General features: G+C 42.8%; 1 protein-coding gene across 8 annotated transcripts in view; it reads right to left on the minus strand.

Moving 5' to 3' along the window:
• RIPOR1 (RHO family interacting cell polarization regulator 1) overlaps positions 1-20,966 on the minus strand; it is a 220,626-nt gene that overhangs the window by 65,542 nt on the left and 134,118 nt on the right. For all 8 annotated transcript variants that reach the window (XM_068260733.1, XM_068260727.1, XM_068260726.1 and 5 more), the window contains exons 4-10: positions 19,766-19,844; positions 18,203-18,226; positions 16,738-16,791; positions 15,589-15,738; positions 10,122-10,185; positions 8,526-8,569; positions 36-161 (exon numbers count right to left, since the gene is read on the minus strand). In XM_068260733.1, the coding sequence (XP_068116834.1) occupies positions 36-161; positions 8,526-8,569; positions 10,122-10,185; positions 15,589-15,738; positions 16,738-16,791; positions 18,203-18,226; positions 19,766-19,844 (541 nt within the window). The remainder of the gene's footprint in view (positions 1-35; positions 162-8,525; positions 8,570-10,121; positions 10,186-15,588; positions 15,739-16,737; positions 16,792-18,202; positions 18,227-19,765; positions 19,845-20,966) is intronic.

Raw genomic sequence — 20,966 nt, forward strand, 5'->3', positions numbered from 1 at the left:
AATGTATGGAATAGAATGTTGACGGTATTATGTACCTTTATAGATAGAAATTCTGTAATTAGTGGCAAAAACACCATGTCTTCACTGTCCCAGACCTGTTTCCCATTTACTTCAATGCGGCCTTTTAATTTCCATCGTTGTCGACCATATTTCATAAAAATCTAAAAAAAAACAAACAAAAAAAACACAATGAACTGCCATATTGCACTAAAAGCATTGAGATTTGCACAATTAGGATAACATACACAAATATCAATTATTATATAAAAACCCTTTTGCTCATGTGGCAAAGCTATCTTTGCTTAGGTCAATTTATTTAAAAAAACAAAACTCCTCCATATTATTATTGGTTTATAAAGCACCAACATATTCCGTGGTACTGTGCAAAGTAAGAAACATACATCAGTGTTCTCCCTAGAAATTTTTTCTAGCTGGGTGGCATGAAATAGTAGCCGGGTGGCATGAAAAGGTAGCTGGGTGGGGCAAGACGAGAGAATGCAGGGCCGGTGCTTCTGTGAGCAACTCTGGAGGAGGTGAGCCAATTACAGCCGGGTGCTCACCAAAACTAGCCGGGTGGAGCACCCGGCTAAAAGAGCCTGGGGAGAACACTGTACATGGGTACCCTACTGCTAATAGGTACATAATAGTACATGGGTACATAATAGTACAGACAATGGTATACACCAATATACAAAACTCAGAATTGGCAATTACAGTGACAAAAGTAACATGATGAATAAAATGTATAACAAACTCCAAGACATAAAAGGGTGAGAGAGCCCTGCCCTTGTGAGCTTACAATCTAAAGGAATAGGAATTAAACAAGAGGATGGGTAGTATACAATATTCATACCTAGAGGCAGTGTATGTTTAGATTATCTAGTAGGAGTACAACTTGACCTTAGGACAAAGGGGGAATGGCCTAAGATAGTGCGTATGCTTGTCGTAAAAAGGGAGTTTTGAGGGAACGTTTAAAGATATCAAAGATTGGAGAGTGACGGATGTGTTGTGGAAGGGCATTCCAGGGGAGGGGTGAAGCATGTGAGAAATCAGTTATGTGAACATCTGAGATTGAGATTGGGTTGGTATCTGGAAACTAGTAAGGAGATGTACAGGGAGAGATGTACAGGGGAGAGAGATATAAGGTATTTGTGAGAAAGCTTATGATCATTCTGATTACCATAAGTTTTGATTAGCATTTGTCTTGTCCTCAACATGTGAGAATAAATGTCTTGCTTCTGTTATGCCTATAAGCTAAACCATGCAGCAGAATTGTGACATAGTGATGGGCACAATTCCCAGGGTGCTGTTCAGCCAGCAAACTTGATCCCTATAGACCATTTAAACCCAACTTATCAATAGTTTATTGGTCATGCTGGCCATTAAGGCATAAAGCTTGTAAGACAAAAAGAAGGAGAAGAAGCCGAAAGCCCAATATAGTGTAGTATGGTAATATACCAGTAGGTATAGGAGATGTTGGATGGAAATATACTCACAAGTCAGGGTTACCTCCAAGGCAACCACTGCGAAGGCAGGTGGGGAGAATAGACCCAGACCCCCACTTGGGTTAGGAAGTCGCTCTCTGTAGTGAGGATGGGGGTAACTCCCCTCCACCAAAGGTGAACAATCAGCAACAAAATACACTAATTTTGTTGCCGATTAAGGCACAAGGATTCATCACTGGCAATTACAAGCAATAGTCTGCAAACACCAGCAGTTCCTGAAGCAAGCTCATTGCCAGGGGTGAAAATCAGCAGCAGGGGGTAGGGTAGTGTTAGGAGTAGGTGCAGATATTGGCAGGGGGTGGGTTAGGCATAGGTGTAGATATCAGTAGGGAGTAGGTTAGTGTTAGGAATAGGTTCAGTTATCGGCAGGGGGTGGGTTAGTGTTAGGAGTGCAGATACAGGTGGGGGTAGGGTAGTGTTAGGAATAGGTGCAGATTTCAGCAGGGAGTGGGTGAGTGTTATGCTGGGTATACACAATGCGTTTCTGTCACTCGATTCTCCACTTGTTTCTCTTATCTTCCACTCGTTTTTATCTTTTTCCATTCACTTCTATCAGAAATCGAGCGGCAAAACAATCGAATGTGAGATCAGACCTGTCGGAAATTATCAATTATCAAACCCATCTATCTGCTGCAAAAACGCATCATGTATTCCCAGCATTAGGAATAGGTGCGGATATTGGCAGGGAGTAGGTAGTGTTAGGAGTAGGTAGAGAGTAGGTTAGTATGAGAAGAGGATTAGGAGAAGCGACAGCACAATATCAGTAAAATCACTGGAAGTCTACTATATGTATTAGCCTGTTAGCCCGATAATCAGGTTATAACAAGAGCTGATGCTAAACGTTGCTTCCATCTACAATGAGGAACTGTTCAGCGGATTTGTGAGCCAGCACATCGGCTACAGAAAAGTGATAAAGGTCAGGAGGACCAGACGTGTGTGAGCAGCTTCAGTTTTACACCAAGAGCACATTCATTAAGAAGGACAATAGGAGTAGGACAGCCCGGCTGCTTCCAGTAAAGTCCCCAAAACTACTGTGTGTCAAAAAGCCAGTGTTAAAAGTTTAACGCCCTGGAGGTTAAATCGTTCTCCAGCCCTTGGCCTCAAGTTAGCTTTCCTTTTATAATGCTGTCAAAGTTTCTAAATGTTTGAATAGTGAATAACATATGTGCCTGGAAGCAGGTATTCAACCTGCCATGCTATAGTCAAGCTGTCTGGGGCTAAGGCCAAGTTCACCCTATGCATGCTGAGTAATGCCCGCTCTACAACATGGGCATAAGGCATCTGCACGTTATAACATGCATGTTATTTTTCATAACATTAAGATTGCTATGGCAATGTGCTAATTAAAGCATTTGTTATCCAGAAACCAATTTCTAGTAAATGTGTTTGGATAATGTAGTCCATTACAATGCATAGAGAATTTCATGGGCAGAGCATTCACATTTAGCAAGGTGCATAGTGTGAACACACCCAAAGGTTGCCATGTCTCTCTCGTTCTCAGTGCAAAACAAAAGTTTGCCTTCTTAACCTCCCTGGCGGTAGGATTACATCCTGATTTTAGGGTCTAAGGGATTGATTCACTAAACCATGATATGTCCTATCACGGCCGCACTAGCCGCACTTATGTGTGTAACTGTTTAAGCGCACAAACGTAAATTTTTGCGCTCAAATGTGAATTTTTGTGTAAACCGTTATGCGCGTCATAACACGTGCAGAACGATAGTGCGGCCATGATGGGAGTTATCAGTGTTTAGTGAATCAAGCCCTAAAAGTGGTACAATGTTTTCATGTCCTTTTAGACCCTAAAAGCAAGAAAAAAAAAAATCATACCATGAGAGTCTGGACCAGCACCTCCCTGGTGCAGCAGTTCTCTCTCCATCCTCCGGGTGGCGCTATAACCCTATAGTGAGATTGCCGTCGGTCGTCATGACAACAGTCTGGGATCTCACCAGGGGGATGCAGAGCCTCCGTGGACAGGAAGTGGAATCTGCACAGGAAGAGGCCAGCATCTGGATCGCCTGGGAGGTGAGTGAAATCACCTGCTATGCACAATGCTCTGCATGGACCTTCCGTCGGCTACCACAAGTGTAGCTCGGCTTACTGCTCTGAGCTGTGGTTTTCCACAAAGTCCAGCTCGTGGTTACCGCTAAGGAGGATAAAACAGAAGAAATTAGCATTAATTCAAGTTGAAGTGAGCATATGAGGTGTCCCACGATGCCTCACTGCCAAATATGCAAATTATCCCTGGTTGTCTCTGTAAGCTAGACACACCTCCAGAACCGCTGGAATGCAATGATGTGTCAGCTTGTTAACTGTACAGAGCCACACTAATCCAACATACATACAGACTGTTTCGGATTGGCTGATCCTCATCAGTACATGGCATGGATTAATATAGCTCTATGGAGTAGGACTTAAAACACACAGAGTTACAGATTACTCAGCAAGCTCATAGTAATCAGAACTCATTGGAGTGTGTAAGGGGCTACAAAAGGGCCAGTGTTTCCCAGCGCAGGAATTCACTATGACCAGTGGTGGCTCATCTAATCAGGGTGTACTCCCAGATGCTTTACCTGCACCGTGGTCTATTTCTCCTTACACATAATGAATACAGAACTTTCAGCACTCCTGAACTGAGAAGGAAGCATTCAGCAGTTACAGTGTGCAAAAAGGGTGACTTTTGACAGGATCACACTAATCCTGCAAGCGTTGTTTCATCTGAAGTCTCATACATGCATGTGTGTGTACGGGTCACCCAGCAGGGATTAGGAACCAATCTCTCAAGCAACATTGCAGAGCTGAGGCTGTACAGACGCAGACAAGCGACATGTTCTGTTGCTATGCAAGGGGGCGGGGTGCAGGAATGACATCACACGTCTGCCAGGTGAGTGTGGAGAACAATGCACTCGGCCAGGGCTGGATTTAAGCCAAGGCCACATAGGCCATGGTCTAGGGCACCACAGGGTCAAGGGTGGGTGGGCAGTCCCCACCAGTTTAGAACGCTATGGGCCTGTACTTGAGAAGTCTCAGAAAACCATGCAAATGAAACAGATTTGGAACTGCTGATGCTTACAGTCACAAAACACTGGAACAAGAAAATTAAGAACAGGTTTGGTAAAAAATGTGGCAGTTAGTAAGAGGAATAAAAGATACAAATATGTATTATATTGCACTTCCTAACACAAAGAAGAAAAAAGGGGATCTGAGCAGTTAGATAAAGGGACTCGTCCCTAATATAGAGAACAGCTGGAATGGTTCTACTCATACATCCCAACTTGAAAGAGACTAACAAAATTTTCAGCCTTATTTCTTCTATCCTATAAGTTCCTATACCTGTTCTAATGTGGTCTGTCTTACTGCAGCCTTTTCTAGTTGCACAGTCACTGTAATATCTCTGTTATATAATCCAATCTTCTTTCCTTTGTCAGCTTTGTCGGTTCAGGTAGGAATGTGCTGCTCTGCACACACCTATACACAGCTATACACACACCATCCACACCCCCTGCAGGCTCTGTGTGCTGTGTGTTGTTGCTGTATGAGTTACAGACAGAGCTCCTCTCAGCCTATCACATTCTGGTTAGCAGCCATGTTTTTTTGTTTGTAAACACTGCCTAAAACTGGCAATTACAAGCCAGGATCGCAGCAGGGAGTGGCAGAAACAGCAAAGAGGGGCCCAGGAGAACATAATGAATAGAATGGTATGCTTTTTATTGTAAGAATTTTAGAGTACAGATTCTCTTGAAGGTAAATGTTGTCAGATGGAGCCTATTTAAATGAAAGACTGATGATGGACAACACAAAAGAGACAAACAGCACTATCATTGCTTATGGTTCCATAATCGTCACTCCATGGAAAACAAACTGGAGTTTTATGAAACCTTGCAAACAATAACAGATGGCAGCAAAGGTGAGGTGATGATACTAGGAGATCTCAATGTACACATAGGAAACCAGGTAGAAGACTGGAAAGGTGTCATTGGAAAATAGGACTGAGAGCATCTCGGTACTAACTGGGAGCTGCTGTTACAATCTTGCATGGGTAATAGATGATCACCTATACCATATTTATACACAAAGAGCTACATCACCGCACTCGGGAAGAACCATCAAGAGGACAACAACACAACAAATGACTACAAGATTAAAGGAAGGCCCGAGGAGACCAGAAGGTTTGCAGTGTGTGGCAAGAATCCGTCGCTATCCAATCGACTTACAATCAGATAGGGATCGATCTGCTTGGCATATTGGGCCACAATCAACCCATGTATGGCTGGCTTAACTCAGAAACAACAAGTACACAGAATAAAATTGTAATAACAATGTTGAGTATAAACTATTCAATCGGTGGTAGATCAAGTAATTTAACAATATCTTCAACATATTGCTCATTTATCTAGTATCGTTGCTTGCACCTGTACAAATCAGGCAAGGAGTCAGCAGAAGATAAGCAGTTGGCAAGACTGGATATCATAGGCTAACCTTGGCACTCCAGCTGTGGTGGAAGTCCCATGAGGCATTGCAGTACTCTGACAGCTCTAAGTATAACTCGGGCAGGCAGAGGCAGGATGGGATTTGTAGTTTTGTCACAGCTGGAGAGCCAAGGTTAGCCATCACTGTCATAGGCCAATTGTTTTGTTTCCAAATAGCTCCAGGGAGCTCTCTTGCTCCTCATCTCCTGTTCATATTACAGAACATCTGTTTTGCTCTGCAGACAGCTAAAGATTTCCAAAACTGTAACCATGGAAACGGTATGCTGTACTGATATCTCCCAGACACTCACTGTGCTGCAGGAGTAATTACTGACAAAGTACAGGAGGCATTGTAGCCTGTTTTTAACACCTGTACTAATCAACTTACTGGAAGCAGATTTTACCACTTCTCTTTCACAATTTCTGCTAGAAACACTGTGGATGGACTGTTTATATGCACATAAAAACAAAAATAAAATCAATGTTTTCCATAGTAATCCCTGCAATATATAGAGCCAACTGAAAGCACTGAGTTTTCTTCAAACAACTGGTATGTCCCTTTAAATGCAGCAAATAAAAAATATCCCCAAAGCATTTTTTTTGGCAAGTAATAAAAATGGCCGCCTTCCTGTACCTCTCCCTGCAGGGCTATGCACCACAGTCTATAAAGTGACACAGTTCCTCTAACATTCATTCTAACCCTTCACAAATATTTTCTGCAGCCTCCACCTCTGTTCTCACTCCAGTGCTATCTGGTGTGTCTGATAGTCTAATCTTATGGGTCATCTGCTCTTTCAAATTTATTATGGATAAAACTGAACTTGTTATTTTTGTCCTGCCTGTTTTAATCTGCTTCCCTGCCTGAAATAACAGTCACACTTGATAACGCCCAAGTATCCTAAGCTCTACAGCTTCAGTGTTTGTCGGCAATCTTTCTTCTTCGTGTCACGTTAACTCACTCATCACCTTCTGCTGTCTCCAACTTAAAAACAAGCACACGCCTCCTCAATCCATCCTGAGACATGCTGGTTGCCTCACATCTGTCGTCACTCTTCTATACAGCTCCTGTCAGTCCCTCCACCTCCAGCTGGTTACACAGAGAATATCCATTCAGGTTTGTCCCTGACTGTAAGCTATAGAGAGCTTTATCCAGTCTGGTGCCTCTACAATTTCCTCACTTCATTCCAGATTCTACTCAAAGTCATCGTTTCGGATAGCATCAAAAATGCAGCTTCCGCACACAGACTTCTACTCTTCTCCATTCTCTTATTTCACACACCTGTCGGCACGGTCCAAACTTAAATATTTCAAATTGAATCCAAACATATAAACTATTTAAACTAAGATATTCTACCTAGCTGCTCACAGGGCTGAATTCAAATAGACCAAGGAGGTCCTTAGCTTAGGAGCTCTGTGACCTCCTGTCTGAACAGATTATATTGCTCCAGCATCAGAGCTTCCCGCTAGTTGTTTGAATGCCAACCCTATACCTGGGCCACTCCTCCTTCCTATAGTAATGGGCCTGGCCCGCCCTGTAAAATACCTCATATGCATGTCCCAGTGCTGCACCCCCAATTGCATCATGGCCACATTCCTCTATAAACCTCAGTGGGTGGACGGATACATGGATGCTTTATGGACACCAACTACATGCAATAAGGGGAGGATAAGCCCCACATCCACAACAACTAGACAGCCATCCAGTAGAAGCAGTGTTCCCCAACCCTGTCCTCAAGGCCCACCCACAGTGCATGTTTTATGGAAATCCACACAGGTAGCTAATCAGCTCTGGTGAGACACTAATTACCTCACCTGTGCATGTTTGTGGTTTCCTGCAAAATGTACTGTTGGTGGGCCTTGAGGACAGGGGAGCTCTGCAGTAGAGGCAGCATACAGTAACTGCCAGTTAGGTAAAGCAATGTGAGAGAGGGATATTGGAGGAGGGTTTATTTATTTCTCACACCCTTTTGTTTCTAGTAAATGATTATTCATTTTGTATTTTACCATTTTATTCATGATGTTACCAATACTTTTGTCACTGAAATTACCTTTTCTGTATTTTGTACCCATGTCCATATTTGATGTAGACCATGGTCTATTATTTTGCATCTCAGGTTTGTTTTTCTTACTTTGTACAGCGCCACGGAATATGTTGGCGCTTTATAAATTAATAATAATCATAATATTATTGGAGAGGGGGAACCTATGCTGGTGACTAGGAGAAAAAATTATTGGATTCAAAAATTATTGGATGCAAATTAATCTACTGTAAATAAAAAGAAAAAAAAAAAGACACCTATTGTATTATTGAAGAGAATGAGTGCCTAAGCTAACTGTGTGGATACAGTTTAGGTAGGAGGCTGAATATACTCTGAGAATATTACTAGGTCAATGAAAGACTGCCATAGATAAATAAAGAGGTGGTACACTTTAAATGACGTGTGAAAACAATATAGCTCCACTTATTCATTAAGCCAACTAACCACACACTTTTCACAAAAAATATTTGTTTTATTTCTCTAAAAGCACAGTTATTCTAAATGTAATTTACCTCATACTGATCTCCAGCACACAGTCTTGCAAATCCGGCAAGTCCTGCACACAAACACATGAAGAAAAAAATTACAAATATGAACCATTAATACTGGAGAGAGGGACATCACATTGATATTTGTAATATTACACCCGTGACCGAACATAACTTAGTGAAAACATCAAAACACACACACGTTGTATCCCTGTAGATTGTATACTACGCCTATAGCTTCTGTACCCTAGATTTCCAAACAGGGCCACAAATTTTTGGAAAGGCCACAAGGGCCAAGGCCTTGTGCAGCTGCAGCCCAAGGGGGCACCTAAATGTGAAATAGGGGTTGCTCCATATGAAAGGCTGAAAATAGGGAGTAACACATGAAAAAGGTAAGGTGATGCACAAGGTAGTTGTACATTAAATAAAGGGGCTGCAGTACAGGGATGATACACATAGAGAAGGGGCTACAAGCGGAATGAGAGGGGCACTGCTGCCCATGGAAGGGGAACCCCAACATACTTGGCCTAGGGGTTGATTACTGGTGATATTCTGGGTGGTAGTTTAGCAATGATCCCGGTACAGTTCTGTAGAAAATGGGGGAATGGGCAGGAGGAATCCGACTGCACAAATTGTATTTTCAGCAAGTTTCCGCAAGAACAAATACTGGTCGGTCATTGGCGATTGCAAATGGCAGATCACCAATAACATTTTCAACAACAGGGGAAAGTTGAATAAACACACTTTTCTTCTGAGGTAATCACAAAGGATATTTTGGGAAAATAATCTACTGTGTCTAAGGAGATAGGACACTGTGCTTCAAAGAGAAGTCACAGATGCCATCTTCACACCTGTCCCTGGATAAATAATAGGCAACTAGAAGGGCAGAGGGGCAGCTCCTATAGCTTTTAGAAACAAAAAAAATGCAGTAAAAAAGTGGCGCTTAGGTCCCTTTAAGAATCAGCACACGGCCTACCGAAAGCAATGGGGAGAAACAGGTGGAGAACTCACATAACCACAGGGGCAAAGAACCAAATAAAGTTTCTTTTCAAATAAGCAGTATTAAAGATTTAATGTTCAGGGTATAAAAGATAACGGAAAAATAAAAATACTGTACTAAAATGATGCATTCAAAAGATTTCATGAGTTTCGCAAGCCTACGCTTCATATAGGAGATGCAATTGAGAGATGGCCTATATACAAGCCAAAGCAAGATGTGCAACCTGATGTAAGACACACAAAGCATGTGCCCCAAGCCGGGGCCGAGGCGAGAGAGGCTCCAGCCTCAGGGCGCAGTGTAGGAGGGGCGCACAATTCACTCAGCTATCATTCCCCTATTGAGTGTGAGACAGAGAGAAATAAGAAAAGTGGGATACAAGGCAGTGACTGCAAGCCAGATAACTAGAGATTAAGTTGTTGGTGGGGTTGGGGGCCCTCGGGCGCCGCTTAGTCTAATAGCAATCAGTGTGTGACGGCTGGGGTGGGAGGGATGGAGGGGCACACTTTGGCGTCTCAGCCTTGGGTGCTGGAGGACATTGTCACGGCTCTGACAAGCCCTCAAGATATTCCACCAAATAATATGGACTGAGGAGTGCGATAGATCTGTACACATCTTTTTACCTTTCATTTTGATATGAAATTCACCCAAATGACTTTCCAGCTCATTTTCTAGCGCACACATGTTCTGTAGAAGGAAAAAAAAAAGGATTTGTTTGAACATTTATATCCATCTTTATGAAACATCCACAGAGAATCTGGTCATAGCAAAAAGAAAAACAAAACAGCTTGTATCTAAAAACACCACAACATAAAACATAACAACCAAACAAAACAAACTAAGCTCTTCTGTTTATTCTAAACAAGAAATCTTGAAGTTGTTTGTTTGTAGTGCAGTGGAGTACATGGTCTACAGGGAAATGGTCACAGAAGTCATTGTATACACAGTGGCTGAGGAACGTCGCATGCAACCATTTTTAGTAATTGTTTTAAGAACATTTTTTAACTCCGCTTCCAGAAGGCATAAAGGACCACATTTTACATTGAATTTGAGTTACAGCCAAGGCTGCACACATCCTAGCATCAGGGTGAACCGTTAAGCCTTAGGTCGAACATGGTTACATTTTTCAAATAAGCATACAAAATAAGAACACATTCAACGTTGCTGTACAAGAATTTGAAAGTTCCTTGCAGGTGCAAGATTGAGGCATGTTGTTGTAATTTCTCTTCTATATGTACAATGCTCCTGCCAACAACTGACAACACTGTTTTGGAGACTTCCAGTGTATGTAAAACCCTTAAAAGCAGTTTAAAAAAAGGAGAGGTAGTGTTGGTCTTACCTCTCCTAAATAATAAGCTAGTATTACTGGAAGAAAGATATTTATTCAAGTACTAAAAGACAACAACATGTTTCGTGGGGACTTGTCCGCTTCCTCAAGTCAGAGGTTGATTCATTAAACTGCAGAAAAGCTGCACGCAAGATAAAAATCAGGACATACGCTAAGCGCGGTCCTGTTGCGTAGTGTGCGCTCCTAAGTTACACACGTACTCCTTGCCATTGCCACACAATGTGAAGTACAGCAACACTTCACTAGCGCAGCTGCTACTTCACATCACGCGACTATGACAAGGAGCGTGCGTAACTTAGGAGCAATTGAATGATCTGATTGCTGCGTCAATTTCTAACCAATTCGACCATCCGGGTATTGACAGAAGAAATTGACCATGTCTGTCTGCCTTTATGCATACTCCAGTACTGGAGATCCAGGAGAAGCCAGGCCGACTGAACGGAAGACAGTGACATTAGGTGGTGAGCCAGTAAGGCTGGTGAATGCAAAGACTGAAGGAGGTTGCTAGATAGTTACCCTGGAGATAACCCGAAGTGGGGGTTGGTACTATGCTTTATATTTTAACCCTAAAAGACTCACCGGCTGGTATGTTGTGACCCTTGCATGGTATGATCTCTGCTACCATCTGAGCTAAACCATCACAGCTTCCCCTCGATATTACAATATACTATTTCAACTTCTGTATAAGACAGGATAGTAGTGGTTTCTGCATACTATACAGATCTATCTGACTAGTAGTAGTGTTGGGGAGTCTAGCCCAAGGTTTCCTTCCTGAATAGGCGCTGGCTTAATGAACAAGAAGAGCAGATATTTGAACCCTAGCTTCCGGTGTCTAGGGCCCTTAACCAGTACACTATCCAGCCACTCAAATGCATTATATTTGTCACGTATACATGAAAAGCACATGCATAGATAGGGTTGGTGGTTAAAGAGGACACAGAGGCATGTTCTGTGCATAATCACATGCCTCTGTGTCTCTGTATTGCTGCCTCTAGTCCCCCCCGGGGTCTGCTGTGCCCCCCTGAAAAAAGCGACAGGCTAGCGACAATCTGCTTTTCGCTAGCCTTCTATATACTTGCAGCCTGTCAATTATTCTGCGCTCCCGCCTCTATCCCCGCCTCCGTGAGCTTCCTCCAATCGGAAGTTAAGCTGCGACCCAGGAAGTACCTCCCAGGTCGCTGCTTAGCTACCGATTGGAGGAAGCTCACGGAGGCGGACAGCGAGGGGGACAGAGGCGCTTGGCGTACACTAGACACTTTGCTGTGTGATACTGCTACTGTTTATTGCCTGGGGAAGCAGGAATATACCTGCAAAACGCGTTGTTTGTACTTTGGAGTATGTGAATACATTGATTTTGATGAAAAACTGACAGCTTCATGTCTGCTTGGGGGAGGTTAGTCCACAGCTACCTCCTCGGCGATTTAACATTTTTAGTATATTTTATCCTTTTGGCGCCTCTGTTCACCTTCTAGGAATCCAGTGTCCACCCCGGGTGGAGGGATGATATACCCTCATTTCCTGAACTACAGAGAGTGACAGCTTAACTCTGAGTGGGGACAGGTCTAATCTCCCCACCTGCATTTACAGTGGTTGCCCAAGCGGTAACCCTGGTTTGTGAGTATTATTATTACTTACGTTCATTTTTTCTCTAATGCCAATACACACTTCACTATATTGGGCTCTAGGTTTTCTTCCTTTTGTACAAATTATTAATTAGGCATTTATATTCCCTTTGATTTTGGTGCCACCTACCAACTAATTTGGGATAGTTTGTATGGATTTTTTTTGTGTAAATGAGTAATTCGTTTTTAACAGTGTAATTGTTAAAGGCTGCTTGACAACTGTTGCTATATGAATGGAAACTAGGGTTGCAACGGTATGAAAATTCACGGTATGATAACCGTCAAAAAAAATACCACGGTATGACGGTATTACGGTATACGGTATTGCGCAATTATTCTCATTACAATTACCCTTATAAAAATGAGAAAATGTCAAAGTTGAACAAACTCTTCTTTATTAAACCATTAATGGTTAGGGTCCTCCTGTCATGCTTGAAATATTTACTCTTCTACATGTCAAAAAAACAATACCAAAAGTAAATCTCATTCTCCCGTGTCACATGACTGCCTATGGCAGAGAGGGCAGATAATAAGGCCATTTGAAAGCACAGTAGGTTAATATGTCCGCTTCCATGAAACAGGAAGTAGAAACTGTGCAGATTTATTTTAGGATTTGTATCAGCTGCAACAAAGAAATAAATTGCTGTTGCATATCTTTGAGCAGAGAGGAGGACGTTTTGAATTCAGGTCCACTTCAAAAATGTTGGTGAAGCATAGTGAAAGTTTTATACATAACTGCGGCTTCCTCCAGCCCGATCATGCGCACGGATCCCTCCCACACCGCCATCCTCAGCCTTTTCTATCGCTGGTATTGAGTCCGGTAACTTGAGCCAGTCGCGGCCAGTCTGAGCATGCGCAGTGCGTTCTCTACAGCAGAGAATAATACTACGCAGGCGTAGTACTATTTTCTGCAAGAGATGGAGGGAGTGCACTGCGCATGCGTAAAACTGGCCGCGACTGGCCAAAGTTACGGGACTCAGTAACAGCGATAGAAAAGGCTGAGGATGGCGGCGTGGGAGGGATCTGTGCGCATGATCGGGCTGGAGGAAGCCGCAGTTATGTATAAAACTTTCACTATGCTGCGTCTCTGGTTTCCTTTAAAGGATACCAGAGCTGAAAAATAAAATGCAAATGGGTGGAGCGGACATGAATTAGGTGAAGTCCTGTGCTAAGCCACTGCGGACGATTTCATTAAAAAGTAGGGGGACAGAGTAGAACAGGGGGGAGCATTGGGCATGAGGACACAAACACACACACACACACACACACACACGGCAGACATAGCTCAGACATCACACACACATACATCAGGCAGACACTTGACACCCACATGCCATAGTACGTATACACACTGGCTGCATTCATACAAACACAGCACCTCTCACACAGTAGCACTGCTTATCTGGTGTCGCAAGCTTCAGCTCCCCACGTGCAGTGTGTCTCTCGCTCCTTCTCCCAGGCAGGCGGCATACTCATCATTTTCATGGGGGAGGAGCGCTGGACATTCCTTTGAACACTTATCTGTATCAGTGTTTATGTCAGCTCTGCAGTCGGGGGAGGCAGGGGGCTGCATGCATCTAGCAGAAGGGAGAACGGGCTGTAGCCTTTTCTCATTTGCCTATTTATTTTGCAGGAATGACCTGGTGACTCCCCCTCTGCCTTTGTGGTACAGTCCACAATACAAAAAAAAAAAAAAAACCACAAGCAGATACATTACCGGGAAAATCATTCGCCGTGTGCGCTCCAGCCGTGGCCGCGTCATTACAGGATGCGCATCACCGCCCAGCTCCTGCACTCATATCGGCAAGCCTCCCGCAATCAAGAACAAGCTTTGGGAGCTTGCCTTTGTTAGGAAGGGAGACACAGAGCAGGGCAATGCCGGAGCAGTGGCGGGGATGCGGAAATACAGCAAAAACCGGTATTTCCTAAAAGTGCTTACCGTGATTACCGTGCATTGTAAAACCGTGATATACCGTAATACCGGTAAATCGCGGCAACCCTAATGGAAACCTGGTCAATTGACAGTCTATGGACTCTATATAGATCCCGCTGTATCTTCATGTCTTTATGCTCATATTTATTTTGTTAAAATGTGATACTGTTCTATTAAGAGCTGTTTACCAGCTCTAGTCCCAATTATATAGGATTGTTAAAGAGAACCTGAGGTGGAATTTCATTACGTTAGTGGGGCACAGAGGCTGGTTGTGCACACTAACACCAGCCTCTGTTGCCCCATCGTGTGCCTCAAAGACCCTCCTGCTCGCCGCTATAGCCCCCGCAGTGCTGGCGACACGCAGTGTGTCGCCAGCAGAATGTTTACCCTAGCGCTGTCTGTCAGCGCCGCTCCCCCGCATCGCCGCTACCCGCCCGCGTCCCTTCCCTCCCGCTGATTGGAGGGAAAGGACGCGGGCGGGTAGCGGCGATGCGGGGGAGCGGCGCTGACAGACAGCGCTAGGGTAAACATTGTGCTGGCGACGCGCTGCGTGTCGCCAGCACTGCGGGGGCTATAGCGGCGAGCAGGAAGGTCTTTGAGGCACACGATGGGGCAACAGAGGCTGGTGTTAGTGTGCACAACCAGCCTCTGTGCCCCACTAACGTAATGAAATTCCACCTCAGGTTCTCTTTAAGTTAACATTATGAATATGGGAATGAACACTTAGCCTGTTGTATTTCACCCTCCTAGCTGCTCCTTTAATTGCCTGAAGAAGCGGGTGAATACCGGTGAAACACGTTGCCCGTTTGGTGCTTATGATTAAAGTGTTATTTTATGTTGCATTTCGACTTGCTGAATCTTTTTTGAGAGGTAAGTCCACCAATACCTGCCTTTTTAAACGTTCTTAGTATATTTACTCTATTTTTGTGCCTCTGTTCCAGCCGGTTAATTACCAGTAGTCCACCATTGGTGGAGGGTGTTACCCCCTCTTATGTTGTTTTTCAAAATCTACAGAGATTGACATCTTAACCAGAGTGAGGTCGGGTCTAAATATCCCATATTGCCTAAGGCTACATACCACACTACCAGGGGCTCTCGATTGTCTCCATTTGTAAGCACATGCGTATTGCTCTACTACTAATTCATTCTATTTCATTTAGCAGCAAGACAGAAAGCATTCCACTCACCTCTGTGTATTCCTTATAGCCTTTGCCAGCTTCTGACATGCTTTCCCGGGCTTCCTTGCTGCTTGGAGAGGCTGTATAAGCCTTCACCATGTTATGTGCGCCATCTCTTAACCTACGCTGGATACAGTAGGCTTCATAAAGCTCATCTATCTGAAAAGAACAACAAAAATAAAAATGATTAGACCAGAGGATAGAATGTTTATTTGAAGATGCTACGATTAGATGCCTCTCAGCAACAGCTCTCAATCGCAAATAAAGTGTTGCAAAGATCCTTCTCATAAGTGGCCACCAATTTCCACTTTTTTACATGGTTATTGTATTATTTTAAAGGAATGCTGTAAAAGGAGTAGGGAAAAAAAATAAATAAAAAAAACAGTTGGGGGCTTCTAATGTTCCCCCGCAGGCATCCTGTGCCCGCGCAGCCACTCACTGATGCTCTGGCCCCGCCTCCGGTTCACTTCTGGAAATTGCGACTTTACAGTCGCAAACTCCCTGCACTTGCATGGCTGTGTCTCCACTCCCGCTTGTGTCTCCGGGAGCGTACTATGTAGGCATAGTACGGTCTGCACATGCGCAGTACTCTCCTGGTGACGTCTGCACATGCGCAGTACTCTCCCGGGAGCAAGGATGCGGCCGTGCAGGCACAGTGGTTTTGCGACTTTGAAGTCACACATTTCGGAAGTGAACCGGCGGCGGGGCCAGAGCATCGGTGAGTGGCTGCGCGGGCACAGGATGTCTGCGGGGATCATTAGAAGCACCAGGTAAGTTCAACTCTTTTCCCCCTACCCCCCTTACAGCATTGCTTTAATTGTTTATGGTTCCTCCTATTTTTCTCCCAGTTACATTATTGGCAGTTGACTATTTGGTTATAACACCCTATTAGCCTTTCCTTTCTTGTCCTACTAACGTCCCAACTGGGCTGACAGGAGAGCAACCGGAACAAATCAAGACTGAGTGGAGACTGGCTTTCTACTACACTTAGATGGCCCCTTGCTTCTCCTATTCTACCTTCTCTGAGGTTTTCCCAAACCTTTTTTTATCTAAGTGGCTAAGAAAAACAAAATGTGGGACATTACTTTATGGGCAACTCTCAAATTTTGTCTCCTGAGCTACAAACCAGCAGATAGTAGGAATGGAAGCAGCACTCACCTTGCTTGAATGAAACTCTAGCCTACGGATGAACCGCTCAATGGTCTTCATTTGCTTTTTAAAAAATAAAAACAACATAAAAGAGAATGCATCAGAGTTTTGGAAACTACAGAAGTCATGTTATCAAAAATGGAATTTTGCACTTCCAGGGAACCTGGTAATCTGAGCACATTCTCTCTTCAATAAGTTCTGTCTATGGAAAGGTGGGTGGCAATGTGGGCCTTGCCGCTCCCATAATACAAGTTTTAGGACCTGAGGCAAAGTACACACCTCTAGAGGAGAGGGTGGGAGGAGGAAGAGTATGGAGGCCATCACTTAATTGGCTTGCAATAGTGTACTTAGAGTTTTTTTGGATTTTTTTTTTAAAAAAGGTTAACAACAGTGGGACACTCAGAGGGTAGGGAAGGGGTTGGAACATATTTTCAGAAAGCCAGGTCTCTGCTTTAAAAACTTCCCAACCACAGTTTTTTTTCCCCCAGAGCAATTTTCACATCAAGCTCCTCCCATTCATTCGTCAATAACGTTATTGTAACTTATCACACCAAACTGATCTATGTATTTTTTTTCACCACAAATTAGGCTTTCTTTGGGTGGTACTTTGTGCTAAGAATTATTTTATTTTATTTGCATTTTAAAGTGAATAATAAAAAAAAAATGGAAAAAATGTATTATCTCTCAGGTTATAGCCATCATAGTTTTAAAATAAAATGTGCTACAACAGCTAAATCCCACACATTTTATTTGCCCCTTTGTCCCAATTATTACAAAGGATGAATTGTGTCCCTAGTACAATGTATGGCGATAATGTTTTATCTGGAAATAAAGGTGCATTTTTTCTGTTTAGTGATTTTTTTTTTAATACTACATCAATAATTATGAGTCTTTATTTGCAAAAACAACAGTAATATACCCTCATTACCATTTTTTAAATAGTGCATTTAAAAAAAAAATTGTTTACAAGTGTTTTATTTTGGTAACTACCGGGTAGGGGTGTAAGGGGTTAAAAATTAATAAAAATGCATGCATTGCCATATAAAAGTGTATGGGAGTGCATTTTTACTTTTTGGCAACAAGATGGTGCCACACTGTTTACAGTATACGGGAAGTATTACATGTACCTGTTTACTTTCACTTAGTTAATGAATGGCAGTGTCTCACTGATGTCGGCTTTCATTCATCACAGGCACTGTGATTGGGTTTGGGAACAAGCTGTTCCCATTCACTGATTAAAGAACGGCGGGACTGCGATGGAAACGAACAGCAGCGGAGTGGCGATCAAGAACAACGAGGTAAATAAACAAATACGCATATCTACATCCCTGGTGCTGAAGTAAAGTCCACAGTGGTGTAGATATGCGTAGCAGTGGTCAGGAACCGGTTTAACAATTTAATCTCTTACCACTCACAAATGATTAAAATTAATTATCAATGTAAATATTACATTTACATGAAAGATCACTCTTACCTTGTCAAGATCATAAAGAAAACCCTGCAAAAAATAAATATGAATAAATTTAGATTTAGACATCCCAATACACTTCCCAATAGAAGTAAGGTAGGGCTAAACTTTCAAACACCAAGCTGTCCTCAGATAGATAGATTGGAGTCACATGTGGTAGATTATACAGAAAGGGAGGGATTGTTCATATTAACAGAGCTAAATTAAGTTATCAGTGGGGAGTGTTCATATTCCGTAAATATCACTACTTAACTTTGCTATGCGCAAGATGTGCCTAAAAGTATAAAACTGGTAGACAAGATATTTGTATAATAATTCAAGTGTACCTAAAGTGATGTCAAATATAAGAGGGTGTCCAAAAAATAACAGCGGTTTGCTTTAATTTGTCATGCAAGCATCTGTCAGCTTAATCTCTATCTCTCCCTGTAGCACTTGTCACATGACTGCAGAATTCCAGTAACGGTTTGATCAGCAGCATTAACATGAAGCCCACCCCCTCTCAATTTCTCCAACCCATACATGAGGAGTATGATGCTTCTACAACAAAAGGGGTTGAAAACCCTGTAAAAAGATATGATAAATGTTTAAATAAAGAAAGTGATTAGGTGGAGAAACAATCAGAGGAAACAGTGGCCCATATACTATTAACTTTTCACCTGTGTTTTTTCTCCAAGGAGATATTTTCAAACTTTATCAATAAAATACTTTTAAAGCTCCAAGCATGCAAGAAATCACTATAGTTCATTACAGCATTGCTGAAAAGTTATATTTAGATAAGATGATAAATTATCCCCTGGGAGAAAACCTCACTGGATAATGACCAATGTGTCTAGAATAAAATAAATTAAATTTTTCCTTAATTGATTATTTTAAACCACGGTTACTTTCAGGACAACCCTCATATTAAACAGAGAATGGCCCTATGAATAAAAGAGTGTATACTAACATTCTGCCCAAGACCTCTCTTCGTATAACCATCAGCAAAAGTTGGAGCCTATTTAACAGGCGCTAATTTTAAATATGTGCTACAGCAGTTCTGTGCTCAAACCAACAAACGTTGATTCAAGTGGATTCATACCTTTGATGACTTCCTGTAGATTGTTGTAAGATTTCACAAACATTACGTTTCTTCACGCATGATACAAAACTGGATCAGAATTGTACTAGCAGTTCTGTGGGATTGGACCACACAGGTCAGCTTCCGCTCCCACAAAAGTTTCCAAACTTCCGTCTCCCCCACTACACCCACCGAATCGGTAGTTGCCATCTGGCTTTCTATACTACTTACTATTATTTTGAAGCATTGCAAGTTTCAGGGAACACAGAGTATAGGAGTATGGCTGCTGAACACCTATTTTTGTAATGAAAATAGTAGCAGTAATAAGCTTGTATTTTAAAACACAAGTAAAATCAGTAATAAAGATTATATTGTATTACTGATCAGGGACTAACTTTTAGGTTTAAGCACCTAAAGAAAACTGTGAATGTGGTGAATGTGTAAAACGCAATAAAGCAACAAATCTACCCCTGTGATGTTCTGCAGGAATACATTAAATCATTTCTGATTACCAGTCTGGAGTTCCTCTTGGACTCCTTGGTTTGAGTGGTTAGTTTATCCAATTCCATCTGGTGGACTTCTAAATATGCCCTAAGAAAAAAGAGAAACAATTCTAAAGCATAAGCAGCTTTAATAAACATTATATGCAGGATTAGAAGACGAGGGATGTCAGCGTTTCCTTTCACCCATTCTTTCATACGGCATGTACACAGACTTTCCAAGAATAATAAATATACTACACATGGTAAAGATTACATCTTTTACAGCTAAACACCTGACAACTCTTTAACCACTTGCGTACCAGCAGTCTCTGGCCCCTTGAGGACCAGAAACTGTTGGTACTAAAAACCGCCACATACCGACAAATTACCGCACATACCCCCCGATCACGCCACTCTTCCACCGCCGCAGCCTCCTCTCTCTGCCATCCCCGCGGCTGCAGTCTCAATTAATCCCCCCCGAAGTCCCGGGGGGGGGGGGAGATTAGGGCAGCGCTTCAGTATAGAGGCAGAGCTTTGGGCTGTAGCTCTGCCTCTACTCTGTCAATCTGCGTGGATCTCCGCCTCGCCCCGCTCAGTCTTCTTTCACAGAGAGGGTCGGGGAGAGGCAGCGATCTGCGTGCAGATTGACACTAGCAGAGGCAGAGCTACAGCCCAAAGCTCTGCCTCCCCGGGCAGCAAAATCCCCGGGAGTTTGGGGGGGATTAATTGAGATTTCAGCCGCTGGGATGCAGCGTTTTAGAAGGGGCATTCATGCTTAACAGTATTGTATAGTAAAAACAGTGATTTAGGGAGGCTTCAAAGTCTCTTTAACTTCTATCTTTGCAATGTATTGATTTTTTTCCCCTTTTCGCTAAAGTTCCTCTTTAACCACTGAAATGAACCATTCCAAGTGCATTTATACTGCAATGCTAATTTATCTATTCACATTCTGTACAGCTCTCCCTGTGAATCGAAGACTCTAAATGCCTGTAATTGGAACACGATATTCTAAACAATGATCAATCAATAGATCCTTCCTGTGCATTCATTAAGAACTTGCAGCATCTCCCTTTCTCCATAATTGAGAGAATGCAGCATGAATGGCCATGTAGAGAGGACAATAATGGAGAGTTCTATTATCTGACACTAAGACATTAGCAGCAGATCCTTAATCTCTCATGAGGGAATCCCGCATCCATAATTTACATGGCCAGCAACAATTCTTAGGTAG

Source organism: Hyperolius riggenbachi, chromosome 11, assembly GCF_040937935.1.
Source record: "Hyperolius riggenbachi isolate aHypRig1 chromosome 11, aHypRig1.pri, whole genome shotgun sequence".
Taxonomy (NCBI): domain Eukaryota; kingdom Metazoa; phylum Chordata; class Amphibia; order Anura; family Hyperoliidae; genus Hyperolius; species Hyperolius riggenbachi.